The 23,435-nt window shown below is 45.1% G+C and overlaps 2 protein-coding genes across 2 annotated transcripts; both read left to right on the plus strand.

Annotated features, from left to right (window-relative positions):
- Positions 1–12,367: 12,367 nt before the first annotated feature.
- LOC124704200 (expansin-A17-like) lies at positions 12,368–13,305 on the plus strand. Its single transcript, XM_047236443.1, has 2 exons — positions 12,368–12,575; positions 12,665–13,305. Exons 1-2 carry the CDS (start codon positions 12,368–12,370, stop codon positions 13,303–13,305), a joined length of 849 nt encoding a protein of 282 aa, XP_047092399.1.
- An 8,139-nt stretch (positions 13,306–21,444) lies between these two features.
- LOC124704209 (protein ASPARTIC PROTEASE IN GUARD CELL 1-like) lies at positions 21,445–23,157 on the plus strand. The gene is made up of 2 exons (XM_047236452.1): positions 21,445–22,124; positions 22,378–23,157. The coding sequence occupies exons 1-2, from the start codon at positions 21,445–21,447 to the stop codon at positions 23,081–23,083; spliced, it is 1,386 nt and encodes a 461-aa protein (XP_047092408.1). The 3' UTR covers positions 23,084–23,157.
- The last annotated feature ends 278 nt before the right edge of the window (positions 23,158–23,435 follow it).

Genomic DNA, 23,435 nt, shown 5'->3' on the forward strand with positions numbered 1-23,435 from the left:
GCACTCATCTCAAATTACTCACATTCACAATAAAGAGGTTTCATTAAGACTTTTGCAAGAAGCACAACATTTGCAAATCAAGAGATTCATGCCAAGATGCAACCATAAGGTTGGATACAAGGAAAGTATGCATGATAAGATACTTGTTACCAAGATAGCATTGGTGTGGATGTAGTAGATATGTGTTCGTTGATCATCCTAGCTTGCCTCAAGTTACCATTGAGTCACCACTTCTTTCCAAGAGTGAGACAAGCATTCAATGCATATCCATTGTACCTAACACAAAGGTAAGTACAAAATGGTCCCCAAACTAATTGGGTCCGAAGTAGTTAGACACACTACAACATATAGGACAAACTCCACAATTCTATGTGCATATAGATATGAAATTGAGTTTCATGCACATCTTAGTCAAATTAGGATTTGATGGAGTTTACCCTATATATTGGATCAAAGAAAGTGACACATGCCATAAGATATACATATATTAAATATGCATGCACAATACTTTCAAGAACCAAAGGAAGATACAATTTGGACAAAACACCAAATAAACCAAGAGACAATGGTTGTCCAAATTATATCAAAGAATCAAATCAACACAAGATTGACTCCAAAGACTTATCTCATTATAAGAAGCTAATTAAACCTAAGCACAAAGGAATGAGATAACCAACTCCCAAGAGAGCAAGGTTCCAACAAATAAACCAAACCCTCGACACTTTTTATGATGGCACAAAGTACCAAAAAGAAAATTTATGTCTCCCAAAACCAAATTTTTGATAAAGATCAAGAGAAGTTTAAGCATTATAACAAATATAGGAGAGCTCTCCCAAGATTAGTGCATTATCTAGGATTTAGAATATGGATACAAAATGCACAAAACTAGGATCATCACGCTACCTATATCTACTAAAAATGCTAAGAAAGTTTGAATTGACAAATTAGATCCATAAGATGCAAGGAAGACACATGGGAGTCAAAGCACAACAAATTCATGGCAATAAATAAGGCAATATAAATACAAGAGCCAATGTAGATATGATTAATAAATATCTACCTCATAATTGATTACCAATTGTCCTAGGACAAGAGGTATTAGGAAATATTTCCAGGTGGTAGTTTGTAAGTATACATAAGATCATATTTACAACGAACAAAGCATATGGTAAAAGATAAGAGTTAACCATCATGCAAAGATAGTTTCTTGATAGCTTCATTTAGTCATACCAACATGCAAGGCAATTAATAGTATTCATACCAACATGCAAAGCAATTAATAGTATTCATACCAACATGCAAAGCAATTAATAGTATGACTTGAAGCACATGGTTTTGCAAAAATGTATTGAGGGACACGTTGTGAAAAACCATGCCAAGAAAAACTTTCACAAATAAGATCCACAAAGATATTAGCAATGAAGCCATTTAAGCAACTTGGAGCTTGTTTGAGCAAACATGCCACATAGGAGAGAGATAATTTACGGTATCAATTCTATGTGACACAACCTCAAATGTTCACATTTTCTAGGCTTGTAATATGCACAAAGCTTATTACTCCCCCATAATGTGATAAGGAATTTATTTTCACAAGAGGCAAATAAGATCCAAGTAGAGATATTAATGGACATTAGAATTTGAATTTCTCATGAAGATGACATACCACATAGCGACTAGATAATCTCGCAATATCAATTCTAAGTGATATTCCTCATGTACACACATTGTTTAGGATCATGAAATTCCCAAAGGAATATCACTCCCCCAAAATGGGATTGTCCATTAATCGCTAATAAGAGCCATATAAGATACAACAAGATGCAAAGAGGCTCCAACACAAACACAAATACATGGTGTGCAACCCAACATGCATAGACTTGATTTCTCAAGCAAAACTATTAGGAAGCACAACATATACAAACACATGTTAGGAACAAAACTAACACATCCAAAGGGGCGAGTAACTTTCAATATAAATGAGTTGAGAACATGTTACCGCAAGGAGGAACGTTGAATATATGATAGAAGCAAGATAACCAAAAGACTTTGCTTGAGATAATATAAATGATGAAGATCCCTTAATTCTTCATGATGTAGCCAAGTCTCCAATGCCCTCCAACAAGCACCTATTGATCAAGTTTTGGATTGTTGGTCCCCAACTAAGTTGGGTCCTAAGAGGTTAGTCACAATAGGCTTGTCAACCCAAATGGTTCTTTTCTTGACACCACTTTGGGCACCAACAAATTTGGCAAACACATTGCCACCCTCATCCTTACGAAGAGAATAAACATCATCAATGGTGATAGAGTTGGATGAGGTACCAATAGTGCAAAAGGAGGAGATGTGGCCCTTCTCACGGCATATGTAGCAAGTTCTTTTCTTCTCCTTCTTCTCACTAGATTTCTCCACAATGGGAGCATTGGCTTGATTCTTCTTGGGAAGTGGCATTTCTTCAACTTGAGGTGAATATGAGTTTGAGCATGAGGCCGCTTCCCTTTTTGCTTCTTCTTCAAAGGGCAAGATCTAACATGATGCCCTTCGATTTTGCACTTGAAGCAAACAATCTTGGCCGGGTCTTTGACTTGTAATTGGCCCTTCTTAGTCTTGTTGTTCTTGGACATGTTGTTGGAGTTGAATCCAAGTCCACTCTTGTCATTGGGGAATTGTTGCACACTTAACATCTTGTCAAGTTTGCATTTCCCTTCATGACCCTTTACCAAGTCGTTCTTCAAAGAAGAGACTTGGGCCTTGAGCTCTTTGATTTCCTCTACATGGTTAGCAACAACACAAGTACTAGAGGAAGTAGAACCTTCATTGTTAGAGCAACAAGGCAAGGAAGATAATTCATCACAAGATCTAGCAATACTATGAGTGGATGAATTACAAGGACTAGCACATGGCAATATAGCTTTTTGGGTAGTATGTTGCCTTTGATATGATAGCCTCATGAGCTAACTTTAGCCTATCATGGGAGGCTAGAAGATCCTCATGGGAGCTAGAAAGCTTTCCATGATTTTCTTCCAATTTCCCATAATTGCTAGTTAGCAATTCAAGTTGAGCCCTTAGCTCAACATTCTCCTTCAAGATAGATGCTTCACAAGAAGTAGAGTTAGTAGCACAAGCATCATCACAAGACATATTAAGAAGAGAGGGTAACATAGCATGCTCTTTTAAATAGGAAGCTTGAAGTTGCTCATGGGACTTGGTGAGGATAGAGTGTTCACTCTCCAAGACCTTGTGGGCCTTGTCTAGATCATCTAGATCCTTAACAAGTTTATCATGACCAACACCAACTTTGGGATTTTCCCTTTTAAGCATTTTTACTTGAGCTTTAGCATGGTCTCTTTCCTTAGTGAGTTTAGAAACTATTTCATTTTGAGACACTTCAAGGGTTTCAAGTTGCTCTTCAAGAGAGGCTATGGTCTCTTGTTATTCTTCAAGATCATTCTTTAGGGATGCTACATCATTGGCATACTCTCGTTCAAGAGCACCCTTTTTATCAATGGTGTTCTCATGCATCCAAATAAGTTTTTGGCTCTCAATAGCGGTAGTCAAGATTTCAAAGAAGTGAGTGCTAGCAATTTTATCTTTGCAAATAACCTTGAATACTCTCTTACCCTTATCGCGTAGAGAGACAACCCAATCCTCTTCTTCATATTCATCCTCATCCTTATCACCACGAGACATATTAGGTTCCATGGTAGGAGGTACCGTGGAACCCTTGGCCATAAGGCATATATGAGGACCGTGAGATAAAGATGAGGAGTTACTTGAGGCTCCTTTCAAGATCTTGTCTTGACCAATAGAATCTTTGGTTTCCTCTACATTGTTAGACACACAACAACTAGAGGAAATAGAAGCATTTTATCATGGCCACAAGACAATGCAAGCATATCATCATTAGATTTATTCAAGCAACTTACACATGATATGCAAGGACTATCAACACAAGCATGTAAATCATTTCTAGTGCTAGATGTGTTTGAGTCCGTAGATGAAGCATTGCAATGAGATAGAGATGAAGAATCATCAATAGTAAGTTCAATATCAACATTGCAATTTTCATCACCACTCACCATACTTGTGTCTTGACACACTTTGGTGAAGTGGATGAAGATGAGAACTCATCACGGCCGGAAGTGGAAGCAATACAATCATCATATTTATCTTGAAGCTTTGTCCATAATTCATGAGAGCTCCCAAAAGGCATGATTGACGAAGTAACTACATTGCTCACAACAATGGAAAACACATGAGAAGCAAGAGCATCGAGGCAAGAGTTTTTCTCCTCCTCAAGAGATAAATTTTGAGGATCCTTAGGAGAAGGAAAACCCATGCCAAGAAATCGCTCCATGTCCGGGGACATACCCCGTAAGATTTTAAGCACATAAATTTTCCATAGATCATAATTTGTGCCATCAAATATGAACAAGTTATTGTGCGCTAATCCCCTAACCGACATCTTTACTCTCAAGGCGGTGAAGCCTAAGAATGAGAGACCTTGCTCTGATACCAATTGAAAGGACACGGATGTCGCCTAGAGGGGGGGGGGGGTGAATAGGCGGTTTAAAACTTTTACGAGATGGGCTTACCAAATGCGGAATAAAACTAGCGTTTACTTTGTCAAGCCCAAAGCCTATATACTATGGTTCACCTATGTGCACCAACAACTTATTCTAAGCAAAGGTTCACCTATGTGCACCAACAACTTAAGCTAAGCAATACAAGCAAGTATGTGATAGCAAGATATATATATAACTTCAAGCACGATGGCTATCACAAGGTAAAGTGCATAAGTAAAGAGCTCGGGTATAGAGATAACCGAAGCACGCGGGAGACAATGATTTATCCCGGAGTTCACACTCTTGCGAGTGCTAATCTCCGGTGGAGAGGTGCGGTTGCTTAGTGCTCCCGAACGCCACAAGAGGCTCACCTTGAGGTGTGGTTGCTCGATGCACACCAACGCCACAAAGGCCTCACCCCCAAGATGCGGTACTCACACCACACACAGAACGCCACGAAGGCGCCTCACCTAAATCTCCGGTGACCCTCGCCACAAAGGCCTAGGTCACGGTTCCACTAAGGGATTTCCTTCGAGGCGGAAACCGGGCCTTACACAAAGATTGGGGCACACATCCACAACTTAATTGGAGGCTCCCAACAAATCGCCACAAAGGCCTAGAATCCGTCTAGGGTTCCAAGAACCCAAGAGTAACAACCTTCTTGTTTTCACCACCACGAATCACCGTGGAGAACTCAAACCGATGCACCAAATGCAATGGCAAGAACACCACAAAAATGCTCAAGTCCTTCTCTCTCAAATTCAAACAAAGCTACAAAAACTATTGGGGGAATAAGAGAGGAAGAACAAATAAGAGGAGGAACACCAAATTTCTCCAAGATCTAGATCTAGTGGATTCCCCTCACAAAGAGAGGGATTTGATTGGTAGGAATGTAGATCTAGATCTCCTCTTCCTTTTCCCTCAAAAAGATTCAAGAAGCATAGGAGGAGTAGAGGGAAAGGGAAGCTCTCAAGGTCAACAATGGTGGAGAGCACAGGGGGAAGAGGTGGCTTCCCAAGGAGGAAGAAGGGGGCTTAAATACCCCCTCCCATCGAAATATGACCGTTTGGGTCAGCTCAGGCCGGATTTTCCGGGCCGGATATTTGCAAAATATCCGGGCCCCGAAAAACGGCTAAGGACCATGAGAAAACATGCCCCTGGATGGGGGCCGGACATTTGGCCGGATATTTGCCCGGATTTGTCCAAAAACCGGATTTTCCGAGGGCCGGATTATCCGCCCCAAACTTGGGCCGGAATATCCGCCCCCACAGCTAGCAGAAACATCAAACTGAAACGGGCATAACTTTAGCATCCGGACTCCGATTTTGATGATCTTGGGCTTGTTTTAAAGCTAGGAACAAGCTCTACAAGATCATGCAGGAAACCATCATAGTCCAAAAAGGGAGGATAGAAACAAATGATGAAAGGTTTGACCTATCTAAAAAAAAAACATACCGGTAAAACCTCCAATCTTGAAAATGCAACAAGTTGCCCGTGCAAAAACCATTCTTGATGAACTAGAGCTTGTCATGAGAATAAGCACAAGCTCTAAATCATCACATGGATAAGATCCAAATAATAACCAAGAAAGATGATGAACCAAACTCGAAAACGCAACAAGTGATCTATGCAAAATCCGTTTTCGATGAACTAGAACTTGTCATGAGAATGAGCACAAGCTCTAAAACATCACATGGATAAGGTCCAAATAACAACCAAGAAAGATGATGCAAGGATGCAAAGGTTTGAGCTCTCTCCGAACGATACGATCGAGTTACTCACTCGAGAGCCATCTTGATACTACGGCAACTAAACTATAAACCGGTCTCCAACTACACTATGAGACCGGTGAGAAGAAACCCTATCAAGAGCAAACCTTATACTTGCGCATTCCACTTGAGCTTGATGACGACGATCTTGACCTCAACAAGATGGAACGCCTTTCTTGCTTATGCTTGCTTGACGAAGTCTTGTAGATTGCTCCCCCATAAACCACCATGGGAGAGCTTCTTCTTCGGCGCATCTTCACATAACCATGACCACCATGTGGATTGCTCCCCCATAATCCATCATGGAAGATCTTCTTCTTCGGCGCATCTTCACATATCCATGATCACCATATGGATGGAAAGACTCAAGCAAAGGATCTCTTCGAGATGGCTCATCTTGAACTTGCACATCATTTCTCCATGGCAAGCTTCAAGCTTATGAACTCTTCGAGTTGGCTCATCTTGAACTTGCACTTCATTCTTCATTCTTCATCATATTGATGTCTTGAAGTAACTTGAGGGCTCACTTCATCTTCATCTTCAAGACATACTTGACACTTGATATCCTTCATCAAATTCTTCTTATTGCAACCTTGAAGCCAACATATGGTTCAAGAATTGCCTATGGACAACTCCTACAAATATAACTCAATGCAAACATTAGTCCATAGGGATTGTCATTAATTACCAAAACCACACATGGGGGCTCCATGCACTTTCACCATAGCACCGTCGGAATTTCTTAAGTTCAGTTCTTGCCACTGCCTTTGAACTTGTCAAAGGTGTTCATCTTCAGGCCCCTCAACAACTCGATGTTTTCTCGTTCCACCTGCACATTGCTTCGGGGGTGAGCCACGGACACATATCATATTGTCGTGCCGAGGTTGCGGTAGTAGGCCTAGAAGACGCCACTTGTAAATTGCGATCCCAAATCAGTGATGATGTTGTTAGGCACACCGAATCGGCATACAATCCCCTTGACGAACTTGATGGTGGCTTGGGCAGTTACGGTGCACACTGGCTCCACCTCCACCAACTTCGTGAATTTGTCGATGCAGATGATGATAAAATGGTAACCGCCAACTGCTCGTGGAAGCTTCCTGACATTGTCCAACTCCCAGACCGCAAACGGCTAGGAGATCAGGATGGTTTGTACAGCTTGTGCTAGCTGGTGTATGTTATCCGCGTGGAATGGTAGGCATTGCGGGTCTTAAGGAGGTATTCCGCATTAGCAAGAGTTATGGGCTAGTAGAAGCCATGTCGGAACGTCTTCCTATTCAGCGCCCATGAGGCAATGTGGCTGTTACACATGCCTTTGTGAATGTCATGCACCAATGCTCAGCCTTCCACCCAAGAGATGCGTTGACGCTTGACTCCATATCCACTTCACCATTACAGGTCGCCATCTATCATCACGTACATCTTCCCTTGGCAGGCGATCTGTTCAACTTGCTTGCCATCCTTGGGTAGGATGCACGCGCGCATGTACTTAGAATGTCTTCCACCCAAGGGAGAGTAATCCCTTAGATGAACATGAGGATGTTCTTGCTGGGCACTGAAACCTTTGAGGGTCTCCCAGCAACGTGATCGTCTAAAGAGGGTGATGAGGCCCCCGTGTTGATGCAGGAGGGGCCCGTCTGCCGCTCTCGGCTTAACGAACGGTTGCGCGAGGTACTTGATGAAGGTTTCCGGGAGAAAATGCTCACGTTTGGCCGTGAGCTTCGAGAGTTTGCCAGCTATGAGGTTCATAGCGCGTGGAATGTGCTCCATGTTGATTCCCTTGAAACACCTCTACATCTTGCACACCTGGTCGATGTATGCTGTCATCTGAGGGCAGGCCTACTCCTTGTTGACTTGGTTCACCAACAACTGGGAGTCACCGCGGACCACAAGCTGCCTTATGCTAAGCTTGGTGATGGCCCTAAGGCCTGCCAGTGTGCCTTCATATTCCCTTGAAACACCTCTACATATTGCACACCTGGTCGATGTATGTCGTCATCTAATGGCATGCGTATTCCTTGTTGACTTGGTTCACCAACAAATGGGAGTCACCGCGGACCACAAGCTTCCTTATGCTAAGGCTGGCGGCGGCCCTAAGGCCTACCAGTGTGCCTTCATATTCTTTAGTGTAGTTTGTGGATAACCCCTTATCGAAAAACATTTGCATGCCGTACTTGAGTTGCTCACCGAAGGGTGACACAATCAACACGCCCTCTCCCGCATATTCATATGAGCACGATCCGTCAAAGTACATGATCCAGCAACCCACATCGTCATCCCCGTGATGTCTTGACTACGACTCTCCCCCAACAATCGCAGTGTTCGTCCACTTCGCCACAAACTTTTCCAGAGCGAACCTATTTATGGCAATGCTATGGCGAAGTGTAGGTCGAACTCCGCGATGCGCCCAATGGGTTCCTTGTTCCAGAGGGTGTGCTCGAGGAAGTAACCAATTACAACCGTGATGTGGTGGGCTTGGAAGTAGTGGCGCAACTTTCATGTATCTCGCGACAAAGACTTCATAATATCCTAATAAAATAATGAATAGAATCTCCAACTCTTTGAGAACACTTTACCCTTATTGAGTTTAAAGTACCCTTAGACTGTCTTTTTTTTTGCTTTATTTACTACTGCTTTGTTCACAACTCAACAACAACAATCACTTTCATTTTTTTACTTTGCTTTGTATTAAGAATATATCACCCATACATCTAAGTGAAGAGAACAAGGGGCAATTAAAATGTTACCAAATAGCTCCACATGGTTCGATACTCGTGCTTTTTAAAACTAACTACATACGCCATGTGCCATTGCATAGCTCTTCATGGGCTTAGACATTCCGGGCATCGAGGCCAGGGATGTTGATGGCCTGCAAGAACGCGTGATCATTCGTGCATATTTTTGTGGAAGTATTATTTCCTATTTTTTATATCGTGTCCCAACAAGGAGGGTAGGAGGATGTTTTAGCGGTGTTTCTATCACACCCAAGGTGTCACAAGTCTTAGGTGAATTGACTGCAAGAATTGGAATGGAAAATGGTAAATGTAAAAGACAGGATTTTAGAGTATTGGTAAAGAAATAGGTAAAGTGCATAAAAGTAAACAACTAATAATAAATAGGAGGGTTTCTGCAAATGGAAAAGTAGGCGCGAGGTGATTCAGTTCATGGTGATAGTGAATGTGCATGGTGGAATAAAATATAATAAGTGAATATGATTCTTCCTATTTATATATCTGAGAAGGCAAGCAACCCATAAGAGACAAAGACTCCTTTTGGTAGATTTCATCTTCCTCCAATAATCCTTCTGCCAGTTACCAAAACCATGGCCAGTTACCAACCCTTAAATTAGATAACAACATTAGGTGCACATAAACATTCAAGTTCATATATAATAATCCTAATCATAAATTCACAAATAGATGGAATAAAATTGGCACATCACATCTCACCAATCCCCTACATCTCCCACGCCAATGAGATCTACTCATACATCAGAGGAGAATAACATAAGGATATCATAGCAAAGTAAATGGAGTTCATCTTGATATTACCGTAGCAAGTCACAATAATTGAAGATCAAATTAAATACAAACCAAGATGGAATAGAGGTTTCAATCCCTAATCTTACAAGTATAAATCTCTCCCTTTCGCAGTACAAGTGGGTGTGATGGATGAAGTGGTGATCTCAATGAGATTGATCTTCATTGGAGTAGAGCATGGTCTTCTCCTTCTTCAGATCAGATCTCTTCTGTTCTGGGGCGAATGGTGGCTGTTGCGTTGTGTTTTTCATTCGCCCCCCTTCATGAAAAGGGTTTGGTTTGATAACAGGAAGGCGGCTCCGCTCAATACGGGCAGACGGTACGGTCACCCCTGCCCATAAGGGTTCCCGTTAAAGTCACTGGATCGCCATGATGGATTTGGCCTCAAAAGGAAATATCTTTATTTCGTTGCAATTAGCTCATAAATATCCTTGGATCCTCCAGAGATGACGGTTTCCTGAATTACATAATTCAAAAGGAAGGTTTTGCTTGGATTGGGATATTAGTGTTAGTTGAAACACAAAATCCAATGAAAACCCAATGAAACCGAGAGATAAGTGGTGGAAAATCCATAGTAAAAAGCATCGAAATTTGGAGCTATCAGATGTCACCGACGACTACCTCGGCCTCCTCGCCTGAGAGGCCGAGCAGGCCAAGGCCGCTAAGATTGAGGACTAACTCCTCGTCATGTCGCCTGATGTGGACGAGGTGGAAGCTCTCCGGCTAGCCATCATTGCCTCGAGGCTGTAGCGGGAGAACGAGTGGCGGTGTCTCGCCATGCAGCTACGCGAGTTGATTCACGCGTAGGGTACCCCACAACGCCGGTTCACACCTACACCGGCACTGCCACCACCACCACCACCTGCACCTGCACCACCACCGCCGGCCCCTCCAAGGTCGCCATCAGATTACTGGAATGCGCCTGCGCGTGCACCAGCACCTCCAATGCCACTAATTGTCCCTTGGCCATGGCCAACTCTGAAGTTCATCAACATGGCCAAGAAGGATGACAAGGAGAACTAGACAGGCCTAAGATTTCTGCCCAGTTTTTTTTTTCTTTTGCTTTGTAGTATGTGAATTAAGTTTGCAATATATATTTTTTTTATATGGGTCGGGCCGCTGGCTCTGCCCCTGACGCAAGTGGATAAGGAGATGGCAGGGTTAACTTTCTATTCACGGCCCAACCCAAATGGACAAGAGGGGCGGCATCATAGTTTTAAAAACCGGACGCACAAGGAAACGAACCAGAAAATTGATGGTCAAACTGCCGGTTTTCACCGGAACCAAAGAAAACCAGACGCTGGTCCAACCGGTCATATGAAATCTAAGCTCGAGAAGTGGTAAAAGAAAGGTACGCTAGGATTTGAACCCCCGAGAGAGACACTTATTTTTAGACGGAGAGTGTACATAATTCAATTACTTCCATAACGTTGAGTGCCCGTCTGCAAACAACAACGCTAATAAAGAGAGCAGACCTGACGTGAATAAGCACCTGACGGCGTGTGTGAGTCAGATGAAAATTGTCCGCTACATATACTTTCAATTATGTAGGTAAAAGTGTAAAGTGTAAAGTGCGACGTACGATCATCAACTCGAATATAATAGTATAGATAAAATATCACTAACAACCCGATACAAAGTGATGAAAGCAAAGCAAATCCAAAATAGAAAAAAATACAGGAGCAGCCACGCGCGCGCTGCTGGTGCACTTGGTTTGGCCTTATTTCCAGTTTTGTAGCTGGACTGGCCAGCGTCATGAAAGCAGCAAGAGCGAGAAGCGACATGCTTTTTCACGGTGAGTAGATTGTGTGAGAGCGGTACGTGTGTTCATGAACCAGACCAGCCGACTGTTCTAGTAATTTAATAGCAAAGGCCGGCTGTGTGCATTATCCCAGCATATCATCTCAGCCTATGCAAGATGTACAAAATTTGTTTGTGTTGCTGCGTCATGAAAGTAGCAACAGTGAGAAGCGACATACCTTTTTTTCACGGCGAGTAGTTTGTGAGAGGGCTACGTGTTCATGAACCACACCGGCGGCCGACTTTTCCTATGCAAGATGCAAAATGAGTTTGTGTTGTTGCGCGCACTCGGCGCGCGCGTTGACCTATATAAGCTGGATTGTAATCTGATCAAGTTTGACAAAACGCATTTCCCTGGAAAAGAAAAGTGAAAAAAACCCATACTACATGCCGGCAGGGTTGTTTACAATCAAATAGCCAGACGTGCGCCCTTGAACTTTGTTATTTGTCAGAGAAGGGAAATTAATAAGTAATCATCGAAAAATTAGAAAAGAAAATCGTACGTACTTACGTGCGCCCAACTCGTTCCAGATGAACGTGGAGGCAACGTACTCGATCAGGCGCGCGCGCGCCAACTTAATTCGTTAATCAGCTCTCTATAAACTTGCATTCCCCTCTGCGACGTACCGATCAACTCCAGCGCGCGTACGATCGATCGGTCAATCGGCGAGCTAACTATACCCTTGGACGCGCGATCATGGAGAGGATTCCGGCGATCGTCGTGGTGGTGTTGATGGCTGCGGCGGCTCAGCTGGCGAGCGCCGGTTTTCCTAACCAGTACTGGCCGGCGCCGGTGCCGGCGACTCCGGCACCTAGCGGTCCTTCGACGGGCTTCCCGACGTCCGGCTGGCAGGACGCCCACGCCACCTTCTACGGCGACGACTCCGGCCTCGGCCACGACTTCGGTACGTATACATCGATCCTCCATGCATATATATACATGCACACCATTGCACCGCAAAGTCTTGTACGTGAGCGTCCAAAATTAATGCAGGCGGCGCGTGCGGGTACAGCGGGGAGAACATCGCCGGGCTCTACTCGACGAGGACGGCGGCGCTGAGCACGCCGCTGTTCCAGGACGGCCTCGGGTGCGGGCGGTGCTACGAGATCCGGTGCGTCCAGTCCAAGTGGTGCGTCGCCGGGTCCCCCTCCGTCGTGGTCACCGGGACCAACCTCTGCCCGCCCAACTGGTACCAGGCCAGCGACAACGGCGGCTGGTGCAACCCGCCGCGTCGGCACTTCGACTTGGCGCCGCCCTCGTTCTACAAGCTCGCCGCCAGGGTCGCCGGCATCGTCCCCATCCAGTACCGCCGCGTCCCGTGCCAGAGGTCCGGCGGCGTCAGGTTCTACGTCGCGGGGAACGACTACTGGCTGCTCCTCTACATCATGAACCTCGGCGGCGCCGGCGACGTCTCCACCGTGTCCATCAGGCCGGCCGACAGCAGCAACTGGATCGACGCGTCGCAGAACTGGGGGATCACGTACCAGGCATTCACCAGGCTGGAGAAGAGCGTGGGGCTCGTCGTCAGGCTCACCACGGGGAGCTCGCCGCAGAAGACCATCGTGTGCGGCGACGCCATCCCCGCCTACTGGGCCTCCGGCCTCACATACCAGGGATCCAGCAACTTCTGGTGATCCATACATATATGCATCGATATAATCCGGTCATATACTTCGATCCATCCATCAATGTGCTAGTGTTTTTTACGTGCTAGTGTTTTTTGTTTGTTTTTGCTATACTTAAACTTGGAGTTGTAACGACGCACCTCGCTTTTTTTTTACGTTTTGTTCTCAGCTTTAATTTTGTCCATCCGAATTGTCCTCCTGATAATGAATATCCTTGATTTATGTACATCTTCTCTGTGTCTTAGTTCCGTAATTCATTATATCCGCATCCTATGCCCTTCGCCGAGTAATCTCCATACTCAGCGACGATCTGTTTTTCATTCGAGGCTTGCTCCAGTTCCGTATACCTCCTCATATATTTATTTTTTGAGATGCTGCATATATTAAAGCGGTGGGTTTACAATTTGCATGGAGGTCCAAACTGAAAGATAAAGTACAAGCATGACCTCCATTTTTACACAGAGCACCCTCAAACAAGATGTAAAAAGCAATCAAATCCTTGGAGTCTTCTCCACCGCAGCTTGATGACGAGCTCAACATCGCACCCGCCAACAACGACGTTGGGGACGAGACCACTTGGCGGAGGCGTGACGAACGCCGTGACGGAGTCGTGGAAGGGCCTCCTTCTTGGCACGCCAGCCTGGAGGTTGAAGAAGCCACGATTCCCGCAGGACCGCAGCGCGGAGTGGCCGCCTTGACCGAGAATAACAGCGGCGCCAACTCGCTGCCGTTGAGGGTCTCCGCAGATAGCAGCAGCAAATCCCCACCGAGAAGAAGCAAGCAGAACTGCACGCTTCCAATCGCCTCCTCCATCTCCTTGATGGTTGCACTAGATAGGAAGAACAACCAATCCAGCTTTCTCCTCCCGGGCAACGACCTCTAGATCGAAATCTTAAGGCCAGACACCAAGCTTATTGACAGAGGATCTTTGACAAGCACCGACGGCTGCCTTCGGCTCCCACCGCAGGAGCACCACGGCCAGGACGAGGCTCGCCGCCTCCAGGCTGCAGCTCGAGAGCAGCCAGAGCACCCCAGACATCGGCAACAAGCCAAACATCATCAGAAGCCAAAATCCTAGACCTAGACCTACACTACTGGTGTACAACGGAGGGTCCCTCACCACGCCACGCACTACATCACGGTAGAAGCTTGCCCATAGGCCTGTAGGGAAAGGTACACTTACGCCCACAGATCTTCTGTCGACATAGGTTTAGAGCTATGCTGAGACATGATTAGTCGTCGTAGACGAGGCTATAACAACAAAAAGTTTGTTGGCATAGGTTTAACTACTAACCAGTTGTCGGCACATATATAACAACTTGTTAGCTGTTGGCAGATGATCCGGGAGACAGAAGAAGTGTCGGCGTATGTGTGGGTGTTCTGCAGTTTCCCGTTGACAACTTGCGGAGCTGTGGACAACCGCGCTCGCAAGGTGGGAGGCCGCCTAGGAAGCGGAGGCATCAGTCTCTACCGGCCAGTTCGCCGACAATGCCGAGGAATCAGGCTCCAAAGAGGCCTAGCCGTCGATGATGCCGATGCATCAGACACCGGAATTGATGGGATTCGTAGCATAGAAAATAAAAAATTCCCTACCGCAAGAACGAATAACAAGCCAAGATGCAATCTAGAAGATGGTAGCAACGAGAAGATCATGAGACTAACCCTCGAAGATTTCCAAAGCCTACGAGATTAGATCTCGTTGTTGCTGTAGTCGATCACTTGCCACTTTCGAAAGCGCGTAGAAGATCTTGACGGTGCCAAGTCGGGCAGCACCTCCGTACTCGGTCACACGTATGGTGTTGATGACGACGTCCTTCTCCCCGTTCCAGCGGGCAGCGGAAGTAGTAGCCTCCTCGGAATCCCGCCAGCACGATGGCGTGGTGACGGTGGTGGTGGAGATCTCCGGCAGGGCTTCGCCTAAGCGCTGTGGGAGGTGTATGAGGAGGGAGGTGTGCTAGGGTTTGAGAGAGAGAGGGGGGCTAGGGCGCCGGCCAGGGGAGCCCTAGGTGGTGCGGCCAAGTCTTAGGCTGCCCCCTCCCTCTCCTCCTCATTATATAGGTGGAACCCCAAGGGTTAGCCCAAAGTCTTCGAATAAGACCCCAATTCAAAAACTGCCTTATGGACGAAACCTAGAGGGACATGGACTCTCCCCTTCCCACTTTCTTTGGCCGGCCAAGGAGGTGGAGTGCTCCATGGACTCCACCCTACCACTTGGTTGGCTGGTTGGGTTTGGTGGAGTCCACCATGGTGATTTCATCCAGAAGGTTCTAGAACATTCTAGCGCCTTCCATAAATGCACCGGATCATTTCCAAACTTGGAAAGTGAATTCCCATATATGAATCTTATTCTCCGGACCATTCCGGACCTCCTCGTGATGTCCTGGATCCCATCCGAGACTCCGAACAAACATTCGAACTCCATTCCATATTCCATATCTACATAAAACGACATCAAACCTTAAGTGTGTCACCCTACGGTTCGTGAACTGTGCAGACATGGTTAAGACTCCTCTCCGATCAATAACCAATAGCGGGATCTGGAGATCCATAATGGCTCCCACACATTCAACGATAACTTAGTGATCGATTGAACCATTTACATACGATACCGATTCCCTTTGTCTCGCGATATTTTACTTGTCCGAGGTTTGATCATCGGTATCTCCATACCTTGTTCAACCTCGTCTCCGACAAGTACTCTTTACTCGTACCGTGGTATGTCATCTCTTATGAACCATTCATATGCTTGCAAGCTAATCAGACCACATTCCACCGAGAGGGCCCAGAGTATATCTACCCGTCATCGGGATGGACAATATCCCACTCTTGATCCATATGCCTCAACTCATACTTTCCGAATACCTAATCCCGCCTTTATAACCACCCATTTACGTAGTGGCGTTTGATGTAATCAAAGTACCCTTCCGGTATAAGTGATTTACATGATCTCATGGTCGAAGGACTAGGTAACTATGTATCGAAAGCTTATAGCAAATTAAACTTAATGACGTGATCTTATGCTACGCTTAATTGGGTGTGTTCATTACATCATTCATCTAATGACATAACCTTGTTATTAATAACATCCAATGTTCATGATCATGAAACTATGATCATCTATTAATAAACAAGCTAGTTATACAAGAGGCTTACTAGGGACTCCTTGTTGTTTACATAACACACATGTATCAATGTTTCGGTTAATACAATTATAGCATGGTATGCAAACATTTATCATAAACACAAAGATATATTATAATAACCATTTTATTATTGCCTCTTGGGCATATCTCCAACAGGAATGGTGTCGACGTCATCGACGTCTGCTCTGGTGACGAGGAGGACATTCAGTATAGTTATTCACATTTTCCTTAGGCCCTATATATGTATGAAAGGTAAAGTTTAACCTGTTCTTTTTGTAATATGAAGGGGAACCATGTTTCATTGGTTCCTTCTGACCGATGCCCAAATATTATTGACGGTCTTTTGTAAAAGGAAGGGAAAGCATGTTTAACTAATTGGATCTATTCTGGTCTAAACCCAAATTTATTATGAACTCTTCTTCAAAATTAACTATGTGCGATGTGCAGCCAATTTGATCCCTTTTATGCTCAAATATTGTTTATGAGCAAGAAAAATATTGTGAGACATACTTGTGAGATGTAACGCAAACGACATTCCATCATTAACTCGTGTGTGAAGCTGGTGGAGGTGCAGGTATAAGGCATTCATGTGCGACATAATCCTACAACATTCAATGAGCAAATGGTGTGCGATGCATATGAAACACATATGGTATTGCAAAGGTAAAACGTGTGAAATAATAGATCCGTTTGGGCCAAGGAAACACACCCCTACCATCTTTTTGGATATATAAGGATCAACATGCAGGGTCCTCGTCTGGACTCACTCCACACAACCACCATTAATTGCAGAGTTGGGAACACGCAAGACACACATTGCTTCCCTGGAGTCAGCTGGACGGACATGAGGAAGCTAGCTAGCTTATGAAGCCATGCCTCCCCAGAATGCAGATGACCTTGCCAATGGCTTCTTTGTCGATTTTGTGGGCCAAACCGAGCGGTCAAACGACGATAACGCCTGTCATGTTGGCTCGTCCTTGCTAGCTCGACCGTCTGCACGTGTCTCCTACCCGGGGCTATACGTTCTTTCTCACTTATTTTTATTTAATTAGACTCCATATCTGATAAGCAACACAGTTAGCAAGGCTGGATCCATTAAGTGTTAGGATCAGCAAGTTCGATTTTTTTACACATTAGCACAGTTTGCAAGGCCGGATTCATTAGAGTATTGCTACCTTGAAAAAAAATGAAACCGTGTCTAGGAGGAACTAGACACTTTTTGATATAGTAGAAGCGGGACTTGGCGTGACAATTCCGAAATTCGTCCCTGACAGAAATCGAACTCCGGTCGTTGGGGTGCGCCACTGCGACCCCAACCACTGGGCTTAGTCCACGTCGTCGAGTATTGCTACCTTGATCAATATGTTATGTTCTATGTGAGAATTAGATTTTTACATCTATATGTCACATGTTGTGTATATAATATTATGTATAGATTGATATGTAATGTGTATGAATGGATTTTGGTGTTAACTAAGAATTGTATTGGAAGATTGGAGCCAACATAGTCAATCATGCTCCTTCCTTTCTAAGTAAGAACACATTTCATTTGTACCTGACCAATTTAACTCTAGCTACCATGTGTGTGATATGTATATATTCTAACTCTAAGGATATGTTTGTGCAATATCTTAATGATTTGGACGAGATCCTTGCCCTAATGATTTTATTAATGATGCAACAACCCTAAGGATACTAGTAAGTATGTATGTAGATGCAACGAATTTTATCTATTTTCTTTAATGATTTCACTAATTCACTTTTATATTTCTATGTAAACAGTTGAAAGCATTCCAAGCCACGGGCTACACTGAAGGTTCTGAACAAAGGTCTATTACTAGATGCGGTGTGACGTATCATTGCCAGCAGTGTCGAAGTATTGAGAAACGATACTTGGACTCGTACATGGAAATAGATTGCATAATTAAGTAATTAAGGTAGAGAAAGGAAAGGCCCAATCAGTGTATATGGCCATTGGAGGGTTAAATCCCGTTGGTGTACCACACCATACGGGTTATACCTGGCCTATAGACGTTTGGGTACCACTTTTGTCTACCCCTTAATCTAAACCGCCAAAGAAATGGAGAGGTTAAGATTATGCTTGAACTCATCAAAGGTCTTCACCTAAAGGGCCTTCGTATAATCATCTGACAATTGATATCTTTTCAGGAGATGAATTTGATCTAAAGTACATTCTTGCAACCCGTTCTCAGATAAAGTGAAAATAAATTGCAATATGTTTAAAAGTGTAAACATGAAAGATGAGGATTGGAGACAAGTAGGTGGCGCCGAGATTATCAGACCATAGACAAGGAGTGGCGCGGAGAGAGACCTCAAGATCGTGAAGTAAATCTTCGGCCCAAATTAGTTGGCCGTGGCATTGGCCAGTGTTGTATTCAACATATGTGCTTGAGTTTTTGAGTGAGAGACAGTTGCTTGTTTTCTGGCGCTCCAAGATATATGATTAGAGACCTTTTTTTTTTGCAAAACCATCGTTGGAACACTGATCATCCAGACATCATGTCTAGTCAACATCCGAGAATGCAGTAAGGAGAGTAGAGGATGACCTTTTAAAAACAATGCCAACTTTGAGTCTCCTTGAACAAGCCAAATATCCGTTCATCAATTGTTCAATACAGTAGTGGGAGCATGAATAAAATGACAAACTTTGTTGACAGCGAAGGATAAGTCTGGGCGGGTGAGTGTCATGTCTTGTAAGGCACCAACACTACTGAGGTACCGAGAGTGTTATCCTTGGCTCCCAAGTGGTGTGCGATTGGTGAGAGATAGTTCATTGGAGCTGGAGAGAGGTCATGTAGTGCGTCAAGTCATACCAACACGTGATAGTAAATATGTGGCATACTTCTCCTGAGATAAAAGTAAGCCATCAGATGTTTTCTTGACTTCAATGCCAAGAACAAGTGTAAGTCGCCACGGTCTTTGAGAGCAAAATCCCCACAAAAATCTTGTATAAGGGCCGGAATGGCTTTATCTGAAGAGTTGTTCACAATTATATTTTCAACATAAATCCAAACAAAAATGGTTATATCTAACTTGTTGTAGATGAAGATAGATGTTTCGGCCTTGGAGGGAGAGAAGCCAAGGGCATGAGGCTTAGAGCAGAGCTTGGAGAAGAATGCACGAGGAGCTTGTATTAAACCATGAAGTGCGTTGTCAAGTTTGCAAATGTGATGCGAAAGATTGTGATCTTCAAATCTAGGTGGTTGCTTCACATAGACTTCCTCTTCTAGAACACCATGAAGGAACACGTTCTTGACATCCATTTGACGAAGACTCCACCCACTAGAGACCGAAAGTGCTAAGATAAGGAGAATACTAGAGGGGATAGTACCATAGCGTTGCTTGAAACCCTTAGAGACTAGGCGTGCTTTATATCTATCAATAGTGCCATCCGCATGAGCCCACTTGCAATAAACCAAATTTTTGTTAGGTCTAGGGGGCACAAGATGCCATGTTTTGTTGTGAAGGAGGGCATCATAATCTTCTTGCATAGTATGGTGCCATTTATTGTCGTCCTATGCTTCAGAGTAGTACTTGGTTCTCGTGTAGAAGTTAGCATGCGATACCATTAGTACCGTTGTTGTAAATTTTTAGATTAGAGATGCCTTTTTGTAGTCATGTACGAGGTTCAGGCGTAGAAATGTGTGTAGAGTCATGTGCCACAACTAATCCACCAGGGGGTCTTCCTCTTTCAAAGGGAAGCAAACTTTTTCGTAAGAATAGGTAGCTTGACAAGGGATGCCTGGCTTTGACCCTATCATCGATCTCCTACTTTCCTCTATTCCTTGCCTCTGACTAGCTCCTCTACAGTCACAAAGATCAATTTGAGGATGTTGGTGAACGACGGAGTTGAATGAGTTGTTTTTGAATTCAGAATGGCATATTTCAATTTTTTTAATGAGAACTTTGTCTCCTTGCTTACCCGCCTGGTCGGTCCTGCACCAAACCTAATGTGGCAGATGATGACGCGTATAAAACAAGACGTATATATTGCAAAGAGATCCAGAAAGAGTGGATCTCGTTTCGCTTCCATTTTCAAGTTTAATTGCATGTATTTCTGCTGTAAGTCTAAAAAAAAGTTCTTTCTATACGTAATTTCTTTGCCATCGGTGACTGGAGGAAGAAGAGAGCAAGTTTCTCGAGGATCTTTTAGAGAGTTTCTTACATGCCGTTTTTTGTTTAGACCCAACCTCCTGATGGGGCGGGAGAGCTCCCTCGCATGCCTTGAGCTCCGGGCCAAAATGTGTCATTAGCGACCACAATCTATTTTCAATGATGCGCCGCTTTCAGGTGTCATGGTCAATTTCTATCTCACACAATATGTGGTAACCGCTCATTTTATACTCTTGTCCTATGGAGTCGCTTCGGCCCTATATACCTCCATATCTAGATAAAACTCAGCAGTTTTTTAGAGACGGATGGGAGAGAGTATATTCATTTACGATTCTTTGCATGTGTACCTTCGTGATGGAGCTGAATATTCCCAGGTTTCTGGGGTTGCTCTGTATCGATCCATCGAGTGAACGGTCAGCATATGTACACGTTGATGGAACGGTGCAAGTGCAACTTCTTCGAAGATTGCATTACGGTCTGCTCTCAGAATAATCTCCCGATTACAACGAGTTGATATCGACTAGTGAAAAATGCGTTTGAAAGGCGTTGACTTGGGTCAACGTCAACGGCTAATATACCGTATATATGCATGTGTGTACATAAAAAGGCAGGCAGTTAGGGTGTATATAAACAAGCGTACACATGTAAACATTGACAGGCGTCGACTTGGTGGTCAACGGCCCATTCGAATCTTTTTTTTGAGGTGTATAGCTCATTCCATTTTGATAATTAATCAAGATTTTCCTATCCTTACATCAGCAGCTTATCACTAGCTAGACACTAGCAGCTCACAGTATATAAGGAACCACCTAGGATGTATGAAAATATACAACACTATAACAAGTGGTGTTTGCCCGATCACTCGATCAATATGGCTCGTCCGGCTAGCGGTGTGGTGGCGGTGACGGCGCTGCTGCTTGCTCTGCAGCTCCTCCTTCAGCCGCCGCCAGCCTCGTCGCAGGCGGCAGCAGGGGTGAGGGCAATCGCCCGCTCGCCTTTCATCAAAAAGATCGGTAAAATTATCATCAAGCAGGTAGCGACCACCGGTGGTACCGCCTTGATCAAGAAGGCGCTCCACAGCTCCAACAGCGGCGGTGACGGCGACCAGCTCGGCGGCGCCGCTGCCGACAACGCCGGCATCATCCTCTACAACGTCTCCGTCGGGCAACAGACCTTCTCCGGCGTGGTCGACAACTCTAACGACTTCCTCTGGGTGCAGTGCCCGTCTGCTCCGGCGCCAGCTTTCTCGGAGTCGAATGTCCCCTGCGCCAGCCCGACGTGCCTGACCGCGCTCAGCAAAACGGCCGACGCCTGCGCCGACGAGGCCGGCCCCTGCGAGTACGTCTACGTGTACGGGTCAGAGGACGAGGGGACCAACAGCACCGGCTACCTCGCCGACGAGACGATCACCGTGGGCACTGGGACCGGGGCGCCACCCATCTCCGGGAGCGTGGTGTTCGGCTGTAGCACCGAGACAACGGTGAACCTCGACGGCGCCATCGGGTTCAGCAAGGGCAACCTCTCCATCCTGTCACAGCTCCACATCTCCAGGTCTGTTTTTCTAGAGTAGAAATAGTAACCCAGATTCGTGCGTGCCAGGTTTAACTGAACCTGTATGGCTGGCTTCTTCTAACACAGTGGCTAGGCTCACGGCTCACCTTGTCTTTACGAATATCTTGTATGTTTATTCGATACTATTATATATGTTGATGATAACTTGATATTACTATTTATTAACTTAATCAAACTTTTCAAAAGTTCAGAGATAAAGGTGATGCTGAATTCCTGTCTTTTGCATCTGCAGGTTCTCCTATTTCCTAACACCCGATGACTCCAACAGCTCCAGTTCCACCAGCGTGGTCCTGCTGGGCGACCAAGCGGTGCCACAGACGAAACATAGCCGCTCCACGCCATTACTGCAGAGTAACGCGTTCCCTGACATGTACTACGTTAAACTCACCGGAATACAGGTCGACGGCGAGTCACTAACAGGCATCCCAGCCGGAGCGTTCGACCTCGCGGCGGACGGCAACTCCGGCGGGGTGGCCCTGAGCACCAGCATCGCCGTCACATGGCTCCAGGAGGACGCCTACAATGCCGTGAGGCAGTCTCTAGTGAGCAAGATTAAGTCGGAGCCGGCGGACAGCTCGGGGACGGACGACGAGGTGTTCGACCTATGCTACAACATCAAGTCCGTGGCCGAGCTGACATTTCCAAAGATAACTCTGGTATTTGACGGTGTGGACTCGCCGGTGATGGAGCTCACAACGGTGCACTACTTCTACAAGGACACCGCCACCGGGCTGCAGTGCCTCACCATGCTGCCAATGCCCGCGGATGAGCCAATCGGCACCATCCTAGGGAGCATGCTGCAGGCGGGCACCAACATGATCTACGATGTTGGTGGCGGGAAGTTGATGTTCGAGAAGGGCGCGGCGTCTTCGGTGCCCTCGAAGGTGTCTCTCATGTGGATAGCCTCTCTGTTCCTCGCGTGGGTGTTCCTCTTCTAGATCATCCCTTGCTCGCTGATCGTATGTCACAGCCAAGTGTTCAGTCCTTAACGCCCCTAGTACATACCCCGTCAATTATGAGGCGTACGAATATATTTTTAAAAGCCAAATTATGTAGAGAGTTTGATCAAACTTAGTTTTTTTTTTTTCGAATGGTCACCGGGGGGGAGCGAATCCCCACCTGAATTTTTTTTCATTCAAAGTTGCCTATGAAGCTTTGCAGCCTCTACAAGATAGGGGTCCAAATGAACCAGAGTTTACAGGGGGTACAGGAGGAGATATAAGAGAAAACACACACACACACACCAACAAAACTACAACAGCTAGAAAAAGGAGGTCACCCCGAGAATCC

Source organism: Lolium rigidum, chromosome 1 (assembly GCF_022539505.1).
Source record: "Lolium rigidum isolate FL_2022 chromosome 1, APGP_CSIRO_Lrig_0.1, whole genome shotgun sequence".
Classification (NCBI taxonomy): domain Eukaryota; kingdom Viridiplantae; phylum Streptophyta; class Magnoliopsida; order Poales; family Poaceae; genus Lolium; species Lolium rigidum.